The sequence below is a fragment of the Motacilla alba genome, chromosome 3 (genome assembly GCF_015832195.1).
Source record: "Motacilla alba alba isolate MOTALB_02 chromosome 3, Motacilla_alba_V1.0_pri, whole genome shotgun sequence".
Lineage (NCBI taxonomy): Eukaryota > Metazoa > Chordata > Aves > Passeriformes > Motacillidae > Motacilla > Motacilla alba.
This window is the reverse complement of record NC_052018.1, coordinates 10,516,928-10,536,647: the sequence shown is the minus strand read 5'-3', so window position 1 is coordinate 10,536,647 and position 19,720 is coordinate 10,516,928. Positions and strand designations below refer to the sequence as shown.

Sequence of the window (19,720 nt, the reverse complement as noted above, 5' to 3'; positions counted from 1 at the left end):
CCCTGCACTCCAAAGTGCTCTCACAGGCGGCACCTCAGTTAATTAAAAAGGGGAAACTACTGCAGGTAGTACTAACAGAGTAGTACTGCTGGTAGCCCTAACAGAGCATTTTTAAATGTGTACAGAGATGCATATTGAAAATACAGGAATAACCCCACAAATTATATGCTGCAACAATCTGAATCCCTTTTCCCAGAATTTAACACCAGGTACCTCTTCTCTTCCAAAGCAGAAAAGTGTTTTATTTCTTCAGCCACACTAAATCATTAAGTAATCTTTTACCTCTACAGCTTTTGCTACAAAAGAGGAAAAGTGGAAAGTTTTTTGTAGCTTGGTTTTTTGGTTTGGGTTTTTTTGTTGATTGTAGAAGAACATCACTAAGTAATGGCATGTCTCCAACAACTCTGGACATTTTCCAATGTAAATGTTGCCGTCCTACTGGGTGTCTGTCCTGCTTTTAATGCCTGAGCTGACCAGACATCAGATTTCCCCAAGGGCTCAAAGCCTCCAGTACAATTCCCTTTTCCCAGCTCATGGGTAAGTACTAACCAGACAAGGGGAAGTCACCCAAGTACTTGAACTGCAAAGGCTTTAACACAGGACTGTGTGTTGGAGAGAATCCATGTTCTCCAGCCACATAAGGACTTCTACTGAAGCATGCATCAACCACTAAACCTGCAACTCCGTATGCTGGACTGTCTGCAGCACACTGAAGCACTTAAACAAAAAAGCCACCAAAAAGATCAACCAACACTACTGGTAAACATTTTGTAAAAGATTTATTTAAGTATCATTTATCACAAAGAGGAAAATACATAGAAGATTAGAAGCATGCAACCATCTTCCACATTTCTATTTATTTTTCTTGCATTCCCAGCTCGTTGTAATAGAACTCCTGTGCCACCCTCACTTGTTCCTCAAAAATACTGTTTCAAGACAAATGATAACCAAAAAAAAAACCACAATAACAGGTAAGATAACATATGAGAAAAGTGCAAAGTAAAAAAGTCACATATATACCACATTCAAACCCTTCCCCTTCCAAAAAAAATGGATAAAGGCAAACTGTCATTTTGCTGCACTATCAGATTGTCTTTATGAACTACTTTACAAAAAATTAATATAAATTAAGGGCATAATCCTGCAGACACTTATAATCACAGCTAACTTCAATCAGAGTGGCTCAATTGGTATTATTAAAAGCCAGAAGTTAGTCACATGCATAAGTTCTTGCAGGTGTAAGGCCCTAAGGCAATAAAATGTTTAAGAGCATTAGGGAGAACAAAAATTAAAGCAAATGAAATCACTCTCAGATGTGTGTTGCTTAGTAAGTTCATATCAAACATATTTTAAACAGAACAGTTTGCTCCTAAAGCCCTGAATATTTCTATTACTTAAGCAGTTTTGCAAGATTAAAAGACAAAACCCCCAGGAAGCTGGTACAGATGTTAATGAACATAAAAATTGCTTCAGGCAGGTATGTAGGGAGGTGGAGGTTCCTTCTCAGGCATCTTCACTGCCATTTCATAGGTTGGCAGAACATACTAAGGAGAAGACATTTTGAAGTGATTAATGCAAGAGATTTCAAATGGAAAAAAAAAAGAAAAAAAAGAAGAGAACAAAAGCATACATGGCCCATCAGCAACTTAATCCTCTGTTGCAGGCAAAGTTATTTTAAGAATTTACTGCTGTTCCTAGTAAGCAAATGAGGAAGTGAAAGAAGGTGCAGGAGCAGTTTACTGCTCTGCTGAGCCTAACCCTTGGTTCTTCATTCCACACCCCACTGCATCTTGACTTTGCAAAGCAGCAAGGAAGGTTTGGACTGGTACAATCAAAGCTTCCTTCTACCACAAGAAAAACAAAGACCCTCCTTTTAGGCACTCAAAATTTAACTAAGAAATAACCCACCACAAAACTAGCTACTTTAAAATTTTCTATCTTTCCAGTCTTTCTTCAGAAAGCTGGACAAGGCTTGGAAACATACATGGATGTGGTGATTTTCTACTTCAAAATTAATGATACTGCTTCCTTTTATCTTAAAAAGAGATTTTACCTGTGGAGGAGCTTCAAAAGCAGGGTACACAGCAATCTCTGGCAAATTTCTGCTGATGATGTATTTATAGCAGTTCCATACACAGTTAATTAGATATGCCTGAAAGAAGAGAGATTTTTCTTTTATACATCTCATAAGCATTGGTTGATTCAGATATTAGATGCTGGATGACATTCCTATGATAGAAAGGAGCATAAACCAACTTAGACCACACTTATCTGAGGAATGGCTGCTATTTCACAGACCTGGCCACATACCTATGTTGCTCTCCATTTAGCTTTGCTGTCACACTGACTCATAGAGGATTCACCACACAGGTTTTAGCAAAAGAATTCACAGATCCATTCAACTAATCTTTGTCTGCCTCAGCAGTGCTAATCAAATTAATCCCCTACTGGCTTATGCTTCTGCGGATCTCAGTCCAAACCTGCCAGGAGGAGGAGAGTCCCAACAGTACAATCCCACTCCTCCCCCAGTGAGCACTACTGCTCCAACTAACTGCCAGTGTTAAGCAGAGAGCTCAGACACACAACTGAGGCAGCAGGGAGAGGGTAGAGCAGTGAACCTTGAACTTCCAGTCAACACTGACTGCTGCAGAAAGGAACACTATCATGGTATGATGAGGATTAATTTTTATTACTAATTTGTGTAACATTACCCTCTCCAAATATCCCACTGACAAGTTAGCACTGTTGTACAAAAGGTACCAAATTTCCCAATCAATACACAAGTGCTATCTACTGTATTAAGCTTTCACTCTCCCCAGTTAAACATTTCTCCTGGAAAAAGTACAGAAAATCAGTAAAATTATTTGTCATAATTTCATTTTTTCTTAAATGAAACCTGAATGTAATAAAGGAACAGTATCATGGCCAATGTATATTACAAATTAATTTCTCTAATATGCTTTGTCTACACAAGAGTTTTTATAACCCAAATGAATGCCTCATTATTTAGATCTTCAGAAAGAAAGTAACTGGTACTATCACCCTTCAGAAGGGAGGAAGATGCAGGTCCAGAGTGAACTTATACATTTCCTCATTCCATCACCTTCCTTCCAGAACTCACATTCTGGTTTGTTAGGCACAGTAAGAGATTTTAAACATTTTGTTTAGAAACTCGTATGCATTAATTCAGTATTATTTCACTACAAGCTTAATTACAAATATTAAAATTATCTCCACATAGACAAAAAGTCTTTTTGCATTCCTCCTTCCTACTCGGTAAGGGCAGAGCTGCATAAGCACACCCCACTGCACACACACAAGTTAGCTGAAGACACCAGTACACAACATATTAGACTTAAGTCACACTGGCACTGAACATCCCAACAATTGTGCTCAAAGAAGTTCTTACCTCAGCATTAAGAAGGCAGCTGGGTTCTGAATTCAGCATTGAGAATTAACTCAGATTGACACTGTCTCAATATTTATTAACTCTTGCAACAGACACATGATTAAGTTTTAACTTACCTTTAAAATGATAAATAATACAAAGAACACCAGAACAATAAACAAGAGACAGCTGGAGTCCAAAGAAAGAAGATCTTCTTTGTAAGGAAAATCCGGCTAAGGAAAAAAAAAGCAGGGGGGAAGGGAGAGAAAGGGAAGAGATAAGAATGAACACTGCACAATCAAATATGATAGAAAAACATCCAAACCTCACACCAAATGAAACAAACCCTTGTGTAAACTACTCCCCTGAAACAAGAAGTTCCATTTCTAACAAGTTTCCTCCTTTTCCTCCCACAAAGCACAGTATTTATCCTGACTCTGTCCCACATGAACAGATCACTACAGTACAGTCTGTGTCCTTAGTCACTTCAGCAGTCTCACGCCAATGCAGATTCTTCTTCACAAGATTCTTCTTCACAGCTGCAGGACAGTATTTGTACTCATGGTCCTCTACAACTCTTTAATGACTTACTGTTAATTACATCATGTCAGTCCAAACTGTAACCCACTGGTGTGCAGTGTAAGATGTCACCCCCAAACTTGGGGGTGCCAAAACAGAACTTCTCCAAACCTGTCTCTTTTCCTTCCCTGACTACAGTAACGAAGCCTCTCTCAAACACCAATTGAAGATTTTATCTGTTTTAAAAAGGACTTGCTTTTAAACATCTACTTGAACAAATCACAACACCAGCCAGCCAGAGCTCATGGTCCCTGCAGACAACACATTCTATGCATTGACTCTTCTTGCAGTTAAAACACAGGCAGTGTTAGTGAGAACTCCACTGCAGTTTCCTTACAAAGTGTTGTTGCAACTTGAGAAGAAACACATAGAATGTAAAAAGGAAAGCTCAGATTCCATGTGTAATGGTATGGGAATCCTTAGCTACACACTTCTATAGTCCTTACCTACACTTCTCCACCCGTTCCCTTCCAAATAAGGGCCAACTCATTTTCAATCTGCAAATTTGCCACTGAGCCCCACTGCTTAAAAGGCCCAGTTAAGTGTGTTAAAGAATACACTTCAAGTCCAACTGTAGCCAACACTGTTTAAACCAGTAGATCCTATCACAATTCTTTCCTTACTCTCCCTGGCTTTCCTTTTAGGGAGCAAGGACACCTTTAACTCTTCCACCTCTGGTAAGCTACCATGTCCATAATAACCACCTATGGCTGCTGCAGGCTGAATTCCTTTTTCTTATGCAAAGGGAAGTGTAGCTCAGTCACTGATCCAATTAAAACAAACTTGAATTACAAATGTAAAATATCAACTTGAGCTGAATACTTACCAACTGATCCAGGTAATCCTTGATTCTGGGCAAGTAGGTTAGAGAGCTGATGGCAACCAGACAACTGAGCACAAAGTCAAAGAGTTGGTAACAGAAAAAAGGGATCAGCCAGCCTACACGATGCTGAGAAATAGAAAAAAGGAGCAGCCTGTAAATTATTTAGTTTAAAAAAAAAATCAAGTAGCAACTCTCAAACCATGGATTATAAATATACTTACAGCAATGGCACCATACACCATCATTGCACTGATTGTGAACATGAGGAGGGAGATAGCAAACAGAACACAGGCATTTTCTGCATTAAAAAAAAACAAACAGTAAGAATCAGTCTAACAGGTACCCAAAGCTTTGTCCATTACTATGATCTGTTCTCAACTGACTCATCTGTGCCAACTACCAGCAGCAGAACAGAATAATTCAGATCCTTCCTAACAAAAAAAGATTTGGTTCAAGAAAACCTACTTGGAAACTACTTGGAAAAATTCCTCTGGCCTTAATCAAAAGCCTGACTAAAGCCCAGGAGCACCAATTAGAAGCTTGACAGAAATGCATCATAATGATGCTGATTTGCAATACATGTCAGTGCTGAAAGTATGTATGTGAGTGATTAACTCTACAACTGGACAGAATCTTAAGTGAAGCTAACACACTATTAACCTTTACACTTGAAAATGGTTTGGTTACATAATTTGGTCATTGGCAGTGGGAGCAGAACTGCTCCTTCAGTAACACTAAGGAAAACAGGAAATCACTGTGTGGAAGGTATTCCACTATTTACAAGAAAAGGCAGTCGAACAGAAACCAATCTGTAGCACAATCCAGGACACTCATGAAAGCTGCATGATAAAGATTCTCCTTGTGCATCACAGCTACTGATTACAGAAGCACAGCTGCTTTCCACAAGTTAGATTATACTTGTTCTTTTTTAAACACAAAGAAACCAGCTTGGGAGTCCATAGACATGGTAAATAAATGGGTTTTAGCAATATTGAAGCCAAAATTTTGCGGTTCCCCTGCTTGAAAAAGATTATCTGAGAACCCTTTCTACTCAGCAATTAATATCTACATACACAGATGGCATCAAGGAAGAGCCCCCCCCCGTGTCTGAAATGCACGGTGTTGATCAGACAGAAGTCCCAGCAATCACCAGCAAGTGTGGCTGTCTTCTGAGGAGTTATAACTCACAATATACACTAGTACAATAACACCTCACACACACAAAACCCTCTAGCCCAGATCCCAATGTAAGGGATAAGAATTTTTAAGTCAAAAGCATGTGATCGATTTTGCACTAAAGAGTGAAGAAAGCACCTTCAGCTTCAGAAGCATCTTTCACTCATATAAGCTTAAGGCTACCAAGTACACCAACAGCCTTTACAGATCATATGACGTTCTACAGACATCTGCTGTGATTTTACTTAGTATCCTAGCCTCATGAAGAATTTGGTCCTTGCTCCCACTCTTATTTCATTAGTAGTAAATGTGAGTTACAGTCACAGGTCAGAACTGACAGATCCTCAACTCAGGTCATGAACAATTAATCCAAAGTGCTCAAAACCCAGTTTAGTGCTGTACTATTTAACTTTGCTGAATCTGACCCTCCCCAAATTTTAATGTAATACAACAGACTGAGGTAGATTACAAGTGCCACTCTACACATTTCTGCACATTTAAAACCAAGAGAAGCAAAGCATATGCACAAGTTTACAGATACAATAGTTAAAAAGTTTGACACTATTTACAGCTGTATACATCATACACTCAGAGTGAAAAGTGGGCATAATTCTGCTCATGGTGCTTTCTCTTTCATTTATTCTGCAGGTGAAACTTAAGAGGAACATTTTGGTTTCACTCAAGTACTTGGCATCCCAATTGTTCCTCTCTTCTTCGAAAGACATCATGGTTTTCTTCTCAGTAAATTCATATGCAGGAGCTCTAAGGTATTTCCTGATCTATGAAGATGACCACAAATTCTGAAGACAAGTCTTTAAACTTGCTTTCTGCTGCTTGTTTTACCGAGACAGCAAAGATAATTAATGTTATGGAGAAAGTGAAGCAGAGATGTCCCACATACTTCAACACTCGAAGGCCAAGAAATCTCATCACTTAAGATGCTTGGGTATAAAATGAAGTTAAAATAACAATCCATAAAGTTTTCTTTTTATTCTTGTAGAAGAATTCAATCCCAGAATAATTGAAGAGAAATTCAGAAAACAAGATAACCATATTTATTAAAAGTTGTATGCATATATTACAACCTCGTGTAAGACAAATCTATGGTACTGCATGCTTTATATCCCCATCAGCCAGCAGAGCTCTAGACCTACCAGCCATTCTCTCGGAAGCGTAGTAATTTCCAATGACTTCATACTGGATATCAACAGTTGGCACCATATTTGGATGAGTCACTTCTACTGTCAACAAGATGCCCATCAGCAAGTTCACCACCTGAGAGAGATCACAGTTACCTCGAGGTTAATTACTTTGCAACAGCTAAGATGTTTTTAATGACCCCTTATAATCCTTTATTTCAGTTAAAAATAAACTCTTCCCTTTGCCTGTATGTGGAAGAAAAAAAAATTAGTCCAACTTACAGTTAAATTTAAAGCTGATTTAGTTAAATGACTACTAAAACAACCCAAAGTGTGTGGAGCACTTGCTAGGTTCAATGAATCACCACTGAATAACTTTGCAAATTGAGGGGATCGTAAGATTCCTAGGCATTCAAATAACATAATTAAGCTGATGCTGCTTGATGAATGTACAGATTTGTGAACTGAAAAACAGGAAAACAGCTAAAAAAGGTCAGGAAGATAAAGGTACAGAATGAGGAATATTTTGAAAGGATTTCTGCTTTCTACAACAAATTTAACATACAAATAAATTACTGGTTTCTGCCACATTTCAGCTTTAATAAGCTAGAAAGATCTTCCTCTGCTTCCCAGATCACTTATTAAAACCTCACCAGTCCTTATCAGAAAGGTCTACACAACCACAGGGGAAGTTAGAAAGTTTCACATGAAGATCAACCCTCACAGTGTGTACGCATTCACGCTGTGTGCTTAGCAGTCTTTCTCCTCCCTCAGGCTGCCACTTAAGACTCCTTCTGTTGCCCCACTTTGGTACACACCAGAAATGTCTTCAGTAAGAGCTCAAAGAATTAGGAGCAGCTTAAGCCTCTGTAAAATTGCCTTGACAGCATTTATGAGGTATTCAAGGTTTACAGGGATATAGTTTCTGTTAGTAGTATCTGGAGACACATGCCAAAGGCTGTATAACACAAAAAATACTCATGATGGTCTTTTTGAGCTGCAGACATTTTCCAATCAGTATTCAGTACTGTCACCACCAGCATCCCTTCCAATGAGCCTCAAAAAAAAACCCAAAAAAACAACAAAAACCTGGTTTGCCATTTCTCACAACTTAAGAATATTTGCCAGGTATTTCTTCTTCTACAGGCATGGTTCCAGAAGTCCAGGATGGTGGCAAGTCTATGTACAATTATTGAAGATTTCAGAAAGGAAAAAAAAAAATCTGAATATTTTAAAAATCTTGAGACTCACAATTCCTGTAACTTTTTTTCTTCTGTTTTTATTCATTTTTCCTTCTTTTTCCCCTGGGGTTTACAGTTAAATGGTGATAAGCTTGCTTGCACTTTCTGCCAAAAGAACCCTTTAGTGGAGTTAAAGTTGGTAGTACATTTCACTTTGTAGAAATGCAATCATTTCATCATGTATTTCACATACTTACTAGAATTTCCAGCTATTTTGAGCCACTTCTATTTCTATAAGGCATTTTTATATAAACACAGTAGCCAAAACAGCTGGCAGTGAAGAACTCTGTTTAACCACCAATATCTTTAGCCTCAAAATACACTTATTTTCACTCTCACAGCATACTTCTTACAGGGCAAACTGTCAAGTTGCTCACCTGCCTCTTGTTTTCAAACCTTATTTTGCTTCACCATTCATCAAAAATATGGAACACTTTCGTTTCCCACCTGCTTCATCCTTCTGTACTCTGGCCTTCAGCTCTCAATGCTCTCTGCATTTTCAACCCTTCTATTTCCTCCTCTCTGTGACTGAACTGGGTATATTGGAAAATACCTTTCTGCACTGTACTTGTTTCAAAAAGCCTAGGTCAAGGTTCAGGTCTCTGGCAGCTGAAACATTGCTCTCTACTTTATAAAGCACAAAAGTACATGTTCAATTACAGCAAAATCATTTCTTGTTTATACATAGTCATGAGTTTGACTGCCATGATAGGCTATCTGCCTCAGGATAAGGAGTAAGCAGCTCTTGAATTACTACAGAAGTACTGAAGAACTTGAATGCCTCAGAATTTTGAGACTGTAATTCTCCATCTGTCACTTTCTTTTTTATTTTCATCTTATCTGTGGTCCTAATTCAGCGTGCTGAAGTCTTTGGTTATTTCACTAGTTACTGAGTGTAGTTCCAAGTATTAAAGATTTATTTTCTCAACCTGAAATGGTATGCAAGTAAAACAGAAAATAAGAGCCATTCAAAATCCAATCTATTAGAATCAATGAGACCAAATAAAAATAGTAACAACCCAAAACAAATCTAAACAAAAACAAACCAAAACCTCGGCCAATTAACACCTCAGGATTTCCAGCACTCCACTACTACTGTTTACAAATCCATCACAACACTGAGCAATTAATTGAAATTCATATGTTAAATGTGATCAAGACCTACAGAGCCAAAGCCTCTATTTTAACTACTTCCATTCTTTCCCAGAAGCTTGATGACAGCAAGACCACAGGGCTAGTTTCAAAATAATCAGTGTAACAGGCAGCAAGAATATGGTTTGGACCACAGAACATTGTTAGGGCTTTTAAGTATATACTCACTGCAAATCAAATGTATGTTCACAAATGTCTACATAGAGAAGTCAGAAAAAATGTAACTCATGTATGCCTCAGGGTAATATGAGGATTAAACCCATCACCATCTCCCCCTCGGAAAAAGAAAAAAAAAAGAAAAGAAAAAAAAAAAAGAGAAAAAAAAAGAGAAACTCAAAAAAAAACCCCAAGCCTGACAAGACAGCACTGCAGCTCCCTAAAGTAACACCTCAGAAATCTCAGCAGCCCAATTCTCGTCTATTTTGCTAAGAAATCAAAAATAGTAACAAAAAAAATTGCAAAATGCATGGTCAAGTTTTTATTCAAAAAATAATCCCATTAAGATGAAAATAACCTTAATTTAGTTTTGTAATAGTTTAAGAAGTGTATTTTACATTTTCATATCTGGGATAGCTAAGTTTAATAGTTTGGTGTAGCTTGTATCTAAATTCAAATAGCTGAAATTCAAATTCTCAAGTAGAAAGTCATTATTTATTACACCCTGGTAAAAGAAACATTAACTCCCCATATGATTAGAACTCAAAAGACTGTGGAACTCTTAAGAAGCATTAGCTTTTTAATTAGTGAGTTTTACCTCCACAGTGTACGCTTTATGCCTCATCATAGTAAGTGCTTCAACTCTCTGGAGGCCCGAACATGAAGTTTAGTCTTTCCCCAAGCACTCAGAGTGACTTGGGCAAAACCAAGAACTCCTACTTATAATTTGCTTATATCCTTTTATGAGGGGAAAGAGGGAAATTGCTTTGCACTACTACTCATTTTCCTTTCACTTTTCCAGTATTTTTTCCCAAGACACGTTTCCAAAGGGGGGTAAAAAAGAAAAGAAAAAAAGAAGTAAAAAAACCCCAACAAGATGGAGATTCTGATTTGGTTTGGTTTATTAATAAACTGAAATAGTAAAAACTGAAGAAGAGTAATTTTCAATAGGGTACTTCAGAGCCTCCAGCACTACCAGTATTAGGCTGACAGAAATGAGCCAATATAACTAGTCTCAGTCTGGTTCAGTGAACACAATTCCAGAGATCCCCCTCATGCTCCTGCTAACCAGCAGCAATTGCATCACTGACTGCAACCCTGAAGTTTGCTGCCAGAACGCAGCAGCCCCTCCCTCCAAAACAATACTATTGGCTTTTATGCTGTTTACTGAACTCTGATCCCATTTTTGCCAGAGCTTCCGGTTTCTGGAAAGCACAGTGCCCAATATGAAAGTTTACAGGAAGAAACAAACTTCAAAGCAACACGACTGCAATTAGGGAGAGAGGAACAGGAGGTTTCTTTTTCCTTCCTACACAGAACACCAGTGGGTGTTGCAGAGCTAACCAACCTTTATCAGACCTAGAGCTCAAGTACAATTCTGCCAGAAATGTTCTTGTCTTTTGGTAAATACACTTTTATTTATTGATCACAAACAGCAGCAGCACACAGACAGAACTGTGCTCGAGACACACTCTGTTCACACAGCACCAGCAGCAGACATTTTAGAAGGTAGTCCTGGTTCTCTCTGGACTTGCAGAAGCACACAGCAAGGTCAGTGATAAAACTGTTCTAGTGAGGAGCAAAGTTAATTACATGCATGATTTAAAAGTACACAAATAAGCAAGGAATAGGAAAATGCCTAAAGAAATGGTTATGTAAGAATAACACATGTATTAAGTAGACAGAAGTCTTATCTTACTAAAACATCTGGAGTAGATTGCTGTGAGACTCCATTTTAAGTTTGATAGCAAATTCCTTCAGGACTGCACTGCATGAGAATACAGTTTATACAGTACATAGCAAGATTTTCAGTAACATAAAACTATTCTTGAACTAAACACGCTCCCCCTCCAAAAAGGTATATCCTTCAAAAAACCCCACCAAAACCAAAATACACAAAATACAAACAAAAAGCCCCACCAAACCCACAAAGCAAAAAACACCACCCTACACATAAAGTTATTACTATTTGTCCCACTGTAACTTAAAAGCAGAGATTACTTAATTGATTTAGAAATACTTCTCATAAGAACCTGAAAGACTAAGTTAGAGCTACACTTTAATGGGGCATTAATTAACATGTCTAAAAAAACCGGACATGTTCTGGACAATTTTCTAAAGCTTGGCAGAAGGCAATTAAATTTAACTTTCACTATCAAAACTGTATTTTACCTTCAAAAAAAGTGTAATTTATAGTTGAATTCTGATTTTAAAGCATTAGGGAAAACCACCTAAAGCTTCATGGTATATATAACCTTTTTCAGCTCAAACAGACAGCTGTTGCCAGACTTAGAAGTTCTCACCCTTACCCAGGTGACAGCTGAGAGCTTGATAAAAATATTCAGCGCAGCTTAACAAAGTGATCGATACACAGGGGGGTTTTTAATAAAAACTCACACCCCTAAAGCGCTTTGCACGCCCCCTGCTACCTTGAACTCAGCTCTACTGTTCCCTGTGTCAGACCGACCGAGTGGCTGCGGTTACACGAGATCAAAGCCGCACTCCGCCCCTGGAGCCGCAGCCGCCACCGTCCCCAGCACCCATTCAGAAACAAGAAAGAGGTGCCGCATCCAGGCAACAAGAGGAAACACAAGCACAGCAGGAGAGGTAGAAACTGGAAGCGCTACCAGGTCAGTGGTCACGGAAACATCTCCCTGTCCCCCGCCCCCAGCAAGTTCCTGGGTTCACAGCCACTCCCGCGGGCAGGAATCGCAGTGCGGAAGGCAGCGAGGTGCTTTTGTTCTGCAGCAGGGATCACCGTCCCCCGGACCGCTCACGAGTTGTGCTTTTACTTCAGGGACCAGAAGCATTTCTTGAACTCCGTCCATCAGCACAGGGTAGTCTGCGGGTTTCCCAAAGTTTGATTCTCAATTCTACAATGGACCTTTTCCTTAGAAATCAACTAATAATAGACCTTAATCAGCACCAAGACTTTTGTCCCATTTCATTTTGAAAGAGGTACCTCTTCCCTCAAGTTTTGTTACATTTCCAACCCCTACCCTGCCTTTTCCTCAAGTCCTCTCTCTCCAGTGACTTTGTTTGCCTGTACATTTTTTTGCCAACTGAGGGACCAAGACGCGTAAAAATAAAGGATCTCCCCATACTTGTTGAAAATAAACCATAAACTCCCCAAAATCAAACGCCCATGCCTCTAAAGGCAGTTTCTGTGCATGGCTGTTTCACATCAAAACAAAATTCAGCATTGTTTGTTTCTTACAATCTGGAGAAGGGCAAAGGAGAACACAGCTTTTGATTACAGCTTCAGGAGAACAGAAAAGGTATGATGCAACTTTTGCAAACTATCCTCTCATTTTTACTGCCCACGAGGGTTAAGGGGAAGGAAAGATGAGGAAATTACTTCAATAAAGGGGAGTTCAGGCCCTCTTTAAGGGAACCAAGGGAGGTTAGGGCCTTTAACTTACTGCCACTGTTTTAACATTTCTACTTCACCCTAGTTCAGAACTTCATTTCTGATATTTCATCCGCACTACCACAGCTCTTCCTTGGAGAGAAAGCACTCGCCGGTCAGAAAAAATAAAGTGTTTTGGGAGCCAAATTTGTTTCCACTGCTTTTCAATCACTGTTTCAGGAACAGAGTATGGAATAACCAGGAACTTCCCTTGCCACAAAGCGAGAGACACTCATCTTCCTCTCAGAGGTTACACAAACTCACCGGTCCCTCATCTTATTCCCCTATTGTACACCCCAAATCCCACTCTCCCCCGGTCTCCTCCCTTACACGCTCACTACTGTATTAAAGTCTCACTCCCTCCAAAACAAGAAAGAGAAGAATAACACATCGCTCCGAGACACAGATTAAAATCTATGAACTTTCTCTTCACTTTTTCCAAACACAACAAGGAGGCTGCCGAAGGACAGCAGGACTTCGTCAGCCCGAAGGAGAGCCGGGAAAGAAGAGGGACCCGAGCCCCACCGGGTGACCCCAGGAAATCCCCCGGTGGAGTTTCCCCCGCCCTTCCCAGCACAGGGAACGGTGCCCGGCCAGCGGAGCGGGACGGGAGCGGGACGCGCGCGCTCCCTCAGAGCGCCCGCGCGGGCGCCGCTCCCCCGCCCCACCGAGCACCCCGCGCACGCGCGCTGAGCACGGCCCCCACCGCCGCCCCTCCAGCCGCCGGCCGCCCCCGCCTCTCACCATGTACCAGGTGCCCAGGATGATGGTGCCGGTGCGCACATGGCAGCAGCCGCAGCACCGGGTGCTGTAGAAGCGGTCGCGACTCCGCTTGAACGTCATGGCGGCAGCGCGCAGCTCCAACCGCCGGACCCACCACCCGCCCTCTCCGAGCAGTTCCCGACACCGAGGGCCGTAAAACCCCCGGCGCGCGTCACCGCCGCACTGGCCAATCAACCGCCGAGAGAGTGCCGTGGGGCGGGCCTGTGTTGCCGCGGTGATAGGTGACTGACAGCATCGCTGTCCAATCATAACAGCTCTGATGCTGACGCCCCGCATTCACCTGCGGCGGCGGGGGCCGCACCTGAGGTGGGGGCGGTGCTCTTTCCGCCATGTTGGGGTTTGCCCGCCTCTGCTGCCGGCCCTCAGGCGGGTCTGGAGGGGAAAGGTCCTGCCCTGCCCTGCCCTGCCCTGCTCGCCTGGCGTTTGAAGAGCTGGAGCTTGGCAGCCGGGAAGGCAGCGAAAAACCTATGGGGAAAGCTGCGTTGTCTAGAGACGTTCCCGTGTACTTGGCGCGGGTGAGGGGCGGATCGAATCCTCGGATTAGTTTTGAGCCACTCAGTTCAGGAGGGACATGGAAGTTGTAGAGACTGTCCGTAGAAGGACGACAGAGCTGGTGAAGCGGCTGGAGCAGAAGGAGGAACGGCTGAGGGTGTTTTGCCTGGAGAAAAGAAAGCTCAGAGAGAACCTTATCGCTCTGTACAACTCCCTGAAAGGAGGTTGTAGCCGGGGGGGAGGGGGGGGGGGGGTCGGCCTCTTCTGCCTCTTACCAGGAGCTGGTACCAGCTTCAGAGGACATGGCCTCAAGCCGCGGCAGGGAGGTTTATTCTGGACATCAGGAGGAATTTCTTCATTGAAAGGGGGATTAGACGTTGGAACAGAAATCACTGTTCCTGGAAGTGGTTAGAGACTGGACCTGGCACTTAGTGCCCTGGTCTGGTTGACATAGTGTTAGGTCATGGTTTGAATTCGATGATCTCACAGGTCTTTTCCAACTTAATTGATTTTGCGATTATGGGCAGCCCTTAATTCTAATACAGTAATGAGTAAGTAATGTCTCCTGATGTCCTGATTCCAGCTGGGGCAGTGTTAATTTTTGCAGGTGCCAGGAGGGAGCATGGCTCGGGTGTGGAGGTTATTCTGTCCCACCTCACATCATTGGTCATTGCCAGGAGCGGGGGAACGGGGTTTCTTCCTATGGAGAAAACGTGGAAGAGGAGCAGACTGGTATTGGGGGGGGGAGGGGCAGGTTTCTTAACTCATTGATGTTTCCAGTATATTGTTGTGCCTCTAATTCTCAACTCCATCCCAGTGCAGCAAGAAAGATGAGGGGAAGGGGGAGTGAGAGAGACCAGTGTGTGGTTTGGGAAAGTCTCAGTGGGGGTCCTGAACTGGGAAGTACTGTTCTTAAACCATGACGCCTGGGCAGAGCCTGAAGAGGTCTGCTTTGAGGTGCTGCCACCATCCCCCTGCTTTTGCTGAATTTCGCTGCAGAAGGCTTAGTTCACATGAACCGTTTTGCTGTTCTTTTGAGTTAATTCCTTGGATTAAAGAATAATAAGACCGTGTTACATGCTAAGAGGATATGCCATCAGAGGGAAAACAGAAGAGGTGAAATTTAGTCCATGCACTTGCTTTACTTTGTTGGTGACTCCAAGCCCTACTCAAGCTCCTGTTGGTGAGTGGGTGATGGAAATGTTTCATTAGTTCCACCGAAACCTGCAGCGGGTGCTGCGCTTTTTAATACGTTAATTAGAAATAACGCGTGTGAATCCAAATCTTCGTTTGTGTATGTGATAAGTTTCACCACCACTTAGACACGCAGTCTCCTGTTCCCACATGGAGCAGGACCTGTAAACTTCCCCTGACCCCGCGGTTTCTGGAGACCCGAGCTGTTGATGCAGAAATGCACACAGTTTATTTTAACGTTCTACTTGCAGCTGCAAGTATTTCCTTCCTGGCAGTGCACAGTCTGAGACACAGAACCGTAAATATTTGCTGTGCCTATATACACCAAGATGTACATCAGTGTTGAGTTTTTTCACTTTGAACAATGAGAAGGTAATGGGGGTGACAGAGGTTGTCCTTTTGATACATTCCAGATTGTACAATTAACACGTTTTATTGCTTTAGCTGCTTAGTCTGTTTTTAATGTGAGTTGTTGCTGAGTTGTTTGAAATTATTTACTTAAGGGCTTTAAAAGTGACCTTTTTTATTTTAAATCCCCAGAGTTCCATAGTTGGTGTTTTTCTTCCTTAGGGCATATTTCATTTTTGAATAAACATGTTGTAAGTGCTGCTAAGATGGCTGTAATGATCCTCTTACAAACTATTGTTTGTTTCTTTAGTGCTGTGATGTTCTCAGCCCTGTGCACAGATGCCTAATTATCAACACTCTGATTTAATGTAGCAAGAAGGAACTATTTTTAATCAATATACACATGTCCATGTAAAAAAATAGAAAAAAAGAATGTGCATTTTGTTGTAATCGGTCATTTAAAAAATCGGTTGTCTCACAGATGGCACTTTGGGAAGCCTAAGCCAACTATATCCTGCTGCATGTATGCCTGAATTGATTACATTGTTCTGCGGAGCTGAGAGATTCTCCTTCCTGTTGGTCTGTCCCTGTGTGAAGCAGAATGAGTCAGAAATTAAAGCAGGAGCCCCTCTCTCAAAGTTTGGACATCCACTTGGCAACCTTCAGATCCCACTCCCAGTTCAAGTGATTTGTGAGGGCAAGTGTTCCAGCTAACAGCTTGCAGTTGGACACTGCCTTTGCTGAGATCAAGCTCTCGCCAGGCTCAGATTGTCAGGGCTATTTTCATGAGATGAAAGAAATCTTAATTAAATGTTCATATCTTTGTCAGCCAGACTCAGAATAAAAATTGATGCAATTCCCTTGAGCTTCACTGCTTGTTATACTCTGCAAACGCTGCTTGTTATACTCGGCAACAAAGATACTGGGAAGAATAATGTGAATCTCATTTAACATCACAAAGAAGCTTTCCACAGCAGGATAGGCTGATATGGAACTACTGAATTTGCATAAAAAAATCTCTCCACTTTCTCCTCCAAAAAAAAAATTAAAAAAAAAGGAAAAGAAAGATTTAAAGAGTATTTTGAGAATGATTGCATTGTTTCTTGTACTTAAAGGAAGAGGTAATAGGTTAATGATTTCTGTCCTACCCTCTGTGAAAGATTCCAGTTCTTCCATGCCGCAAGCAGCCCAGATGACCTCAGGCAAGAGACTTCCTTCTCGCTCAGCCTTAATTTTCTCCTTTTTGCTAGTTCAAAGAGGATTTCTGAGGCTAAATACGTTAAAAACTCTGGGCTCAGCTTACAGTCATGACAGGCCGAGCAAAATCTCAGAGAGTCAGCGAGTACTAGTGCTAAAACTTCCTCACAAGCAGACCATGGCATGCAGGACCAAAGCATCCACAGCAGTAAGAGCAGGAAGCCGTGCACAGATCTGCAAGTCAGAAGCAGCTGCAAAAGAATGATTGGGATTCCTTTACCAGCATGACATTTTAACTCCTTCCCTCTCGGCAGGTAGGGAGGGTTTGATATCGAGGTGTTCCTCATTAGCCAAACTAGTCGGGCTTTCAAAACCCGTGTCTAGACGGGAGATTTGCACTTCTGTCTTGAGAGAGCCTGACAATGTTTTACCAAACACAAATTAGTTTTGGATAATCAGATTTTAATAAGGTGACAGCAAAGCAGCTAGGATCAGGTAAATGAGAGACCAGGCTTCAACTTCTTCAACAACTTCAAAAATTTAAAGCCCTACACTTGCAAGATGTCAAAACAATGCAGCACTAAGACTGTTTTCTGCTAATTTTTGTAATACCATAGTTTCTCTCTTTTGTGCTGTTCTTCTGTCTATCCTTGGCTAGAAGATGGTGGTTTAATGTTGTAACCACACACTGAACTATAGCCAGGATGGCAGTATTTTGAAGAATAAGGTGTAGTTCTGCTTCAGCATTTGCTGTGTTGTGTGAATGGAGACCTGCAGACTCTGAACTGATAATCAGATGTAACCTCAGGCAGAGTTCATATCGCTTCATAGTGAAAATATTGTTCTGATGGGGGTTGAGAAACGGAGGCACAGTGAGATGAACTGAGCTGACCAACACTACTACAGGTCAATCAAAGTTCTGGGAACATCTTGTCCATTGGCTTCTTTGCCAGGAAACAGGAGATAAAAGGTGCAGTGCAGGACATGTTGGAGCTCCTCCATCCCAAATGGAAGGCACTTGAGTATGAGGGCAGGAACAAACTACTGCTATTTAATTTTTTTTTTCCTATAACTTTATGTATGTGCCTGCTACTCTTCATTCTAAAACTAAAAAAAAAAAGAAAAAAAAAGGGAGAAATGGTCAGTTAGCTCCTCAGATTCTCAGATTCAGTTATTTTCCATGCTGAACAAACATTTTTAGATTAAAAAATCCAATATTTTTCAACATCATAGAGAAAGTAATATCTGCACATAGAAACTGCATTATATAGTACTGTATCCCCTTAGCAGAATTTAGAAAAATCTATAGAACTGGTGCAGAAGGTGTGAAAAATACCCAGGCTGAAAGTATGGATTGACTTTTTGCTTCCTTAAAAAAGAGAAGAATGTACTAGAGTAAAAGCAATGCATTAACATATCAATGAGAGGAAAAAAACCCTCATATAAATTAGTCAGGGGGAAGCTTTCCTGTTGGTGACTCATACCGCAAAATCAGATATCCTGAAGTCAGCATTAACAAATTTTACCATCCTTTTTCTTCAAGATGAATTTTGTAGGAAAACAACCTAATTTGAGAATCAGTGGTTTCTTGTAAAAAGGGTTAGAAGGTAATAATAATGTATCACAATGAGTTTTGTGATTATTGAATTTTACTCTTGTTTACCAAATTAATCAGCTTCATTTTGGGATTCCTAATGTAATGTTCCAAGCTTCTGTACTATTTGTTCTAGTTGGTTGCTGTTAACAATATGAATTATCTTTTACCAGTATGAGTCAGTTTAACTCAGTTCCAAACCTTTTAAACTCATAACAGATGGGTCAGAAAGTCAGGGTTGGAAAATAAGCTAAAATATGACAGCATGATATAAAGTTTCTCTAAACCCAGGACTGTGTCTGGGTTACTCACTGTATGCTTAGATTTTCTAAATCTCAAACACTGAATAAAAATTCTTGTCTTCATTTAGAGAATCAAAATCTGCTAAACTAAAAGAGCTATGGTTCATTTATAGCAGTCTCCACACAGTTGAGGAACTATGAAAATGTCTAAAAATAACATGATCTAAAATGGTACTTGCAATTTCAGATATCTCAGTGTTTTCACATGAGCAACAGTGAACACTGGAAATGGAAAATCTCCTGTACTCACTGGCACCCTCCCCCTTCCAGCCTCAGCCCGGACTTGTCTCTCCATGAATCTTGGCAGGGTGAGCAGGAGGAGCCTGAGTGCTTGGACACTGCCTCCTCAGGGAAGCAGGCAGTCACCTTCTAATGGCTGTGATTTCTTTACACGTGTGCTCCTTGACTGGGTTTGCAGCTGGGACACCAGCAGGTGTCCAGGAGGAGCACTGTGGCAGGAGACTCTTGCTGCCAGAAGAGCTCGATAAAGCCGTTTTCGTGAGTCCCTGCAATGCGTGCCACACAGAACCACCACCAAAGGAAAATCGTGTGTACAAAGAGAATCAAAGTTTGATAGAAAAGAGTGTTAGCCAAATTTCTGATATTCTCTTGGTGGGATGACACAGGAGTCAATTACTCTTACAGTGGCCTTTTCCCCAGAAGACACAGAGTTCTTTCTGAGATCAATGCATTACAGTGTCTGTTCAGTCAGTACGGGAGGATCTTTCCTTTGCAGGAACACCTGCC

General features: G+C 41.2%; 1 protein-coding gene across 1 annotated transcript; it reads right to left on the bottom strand.

The window, feature by feature from the left end:
- Positions 1-760: 760 nt before the first annotated feature.
- On the bottom strand, positions 761-14,137 carry LAPTM4A (lysosomal protein transmembrane 4 alpha). Its single transcript, XM_038133173.1, has 7 exons — positions 13,808-14,137; positions 7,121-7,241; positions 5,012-5,088; positions 4,794-4,916; positions 3,526-3,621; positions 2,054-2,152; positions 761-1,544 (listed from the first exon to the last, which is right to left on the bottom strand). Exons 1-7 carry the CDS (start codon positions 14,120-14,122, stop codon positions 1,470-1,472), a joined length of 906 nt encoding a protein of 301 aa, XP_037989101.1. The 5' UTR covers positions 14,123-14,137; the 3' UTR covers positions 761-1,469.
- Positions 14,138-19,720: the final 5,583 nt, after the last annotated feature.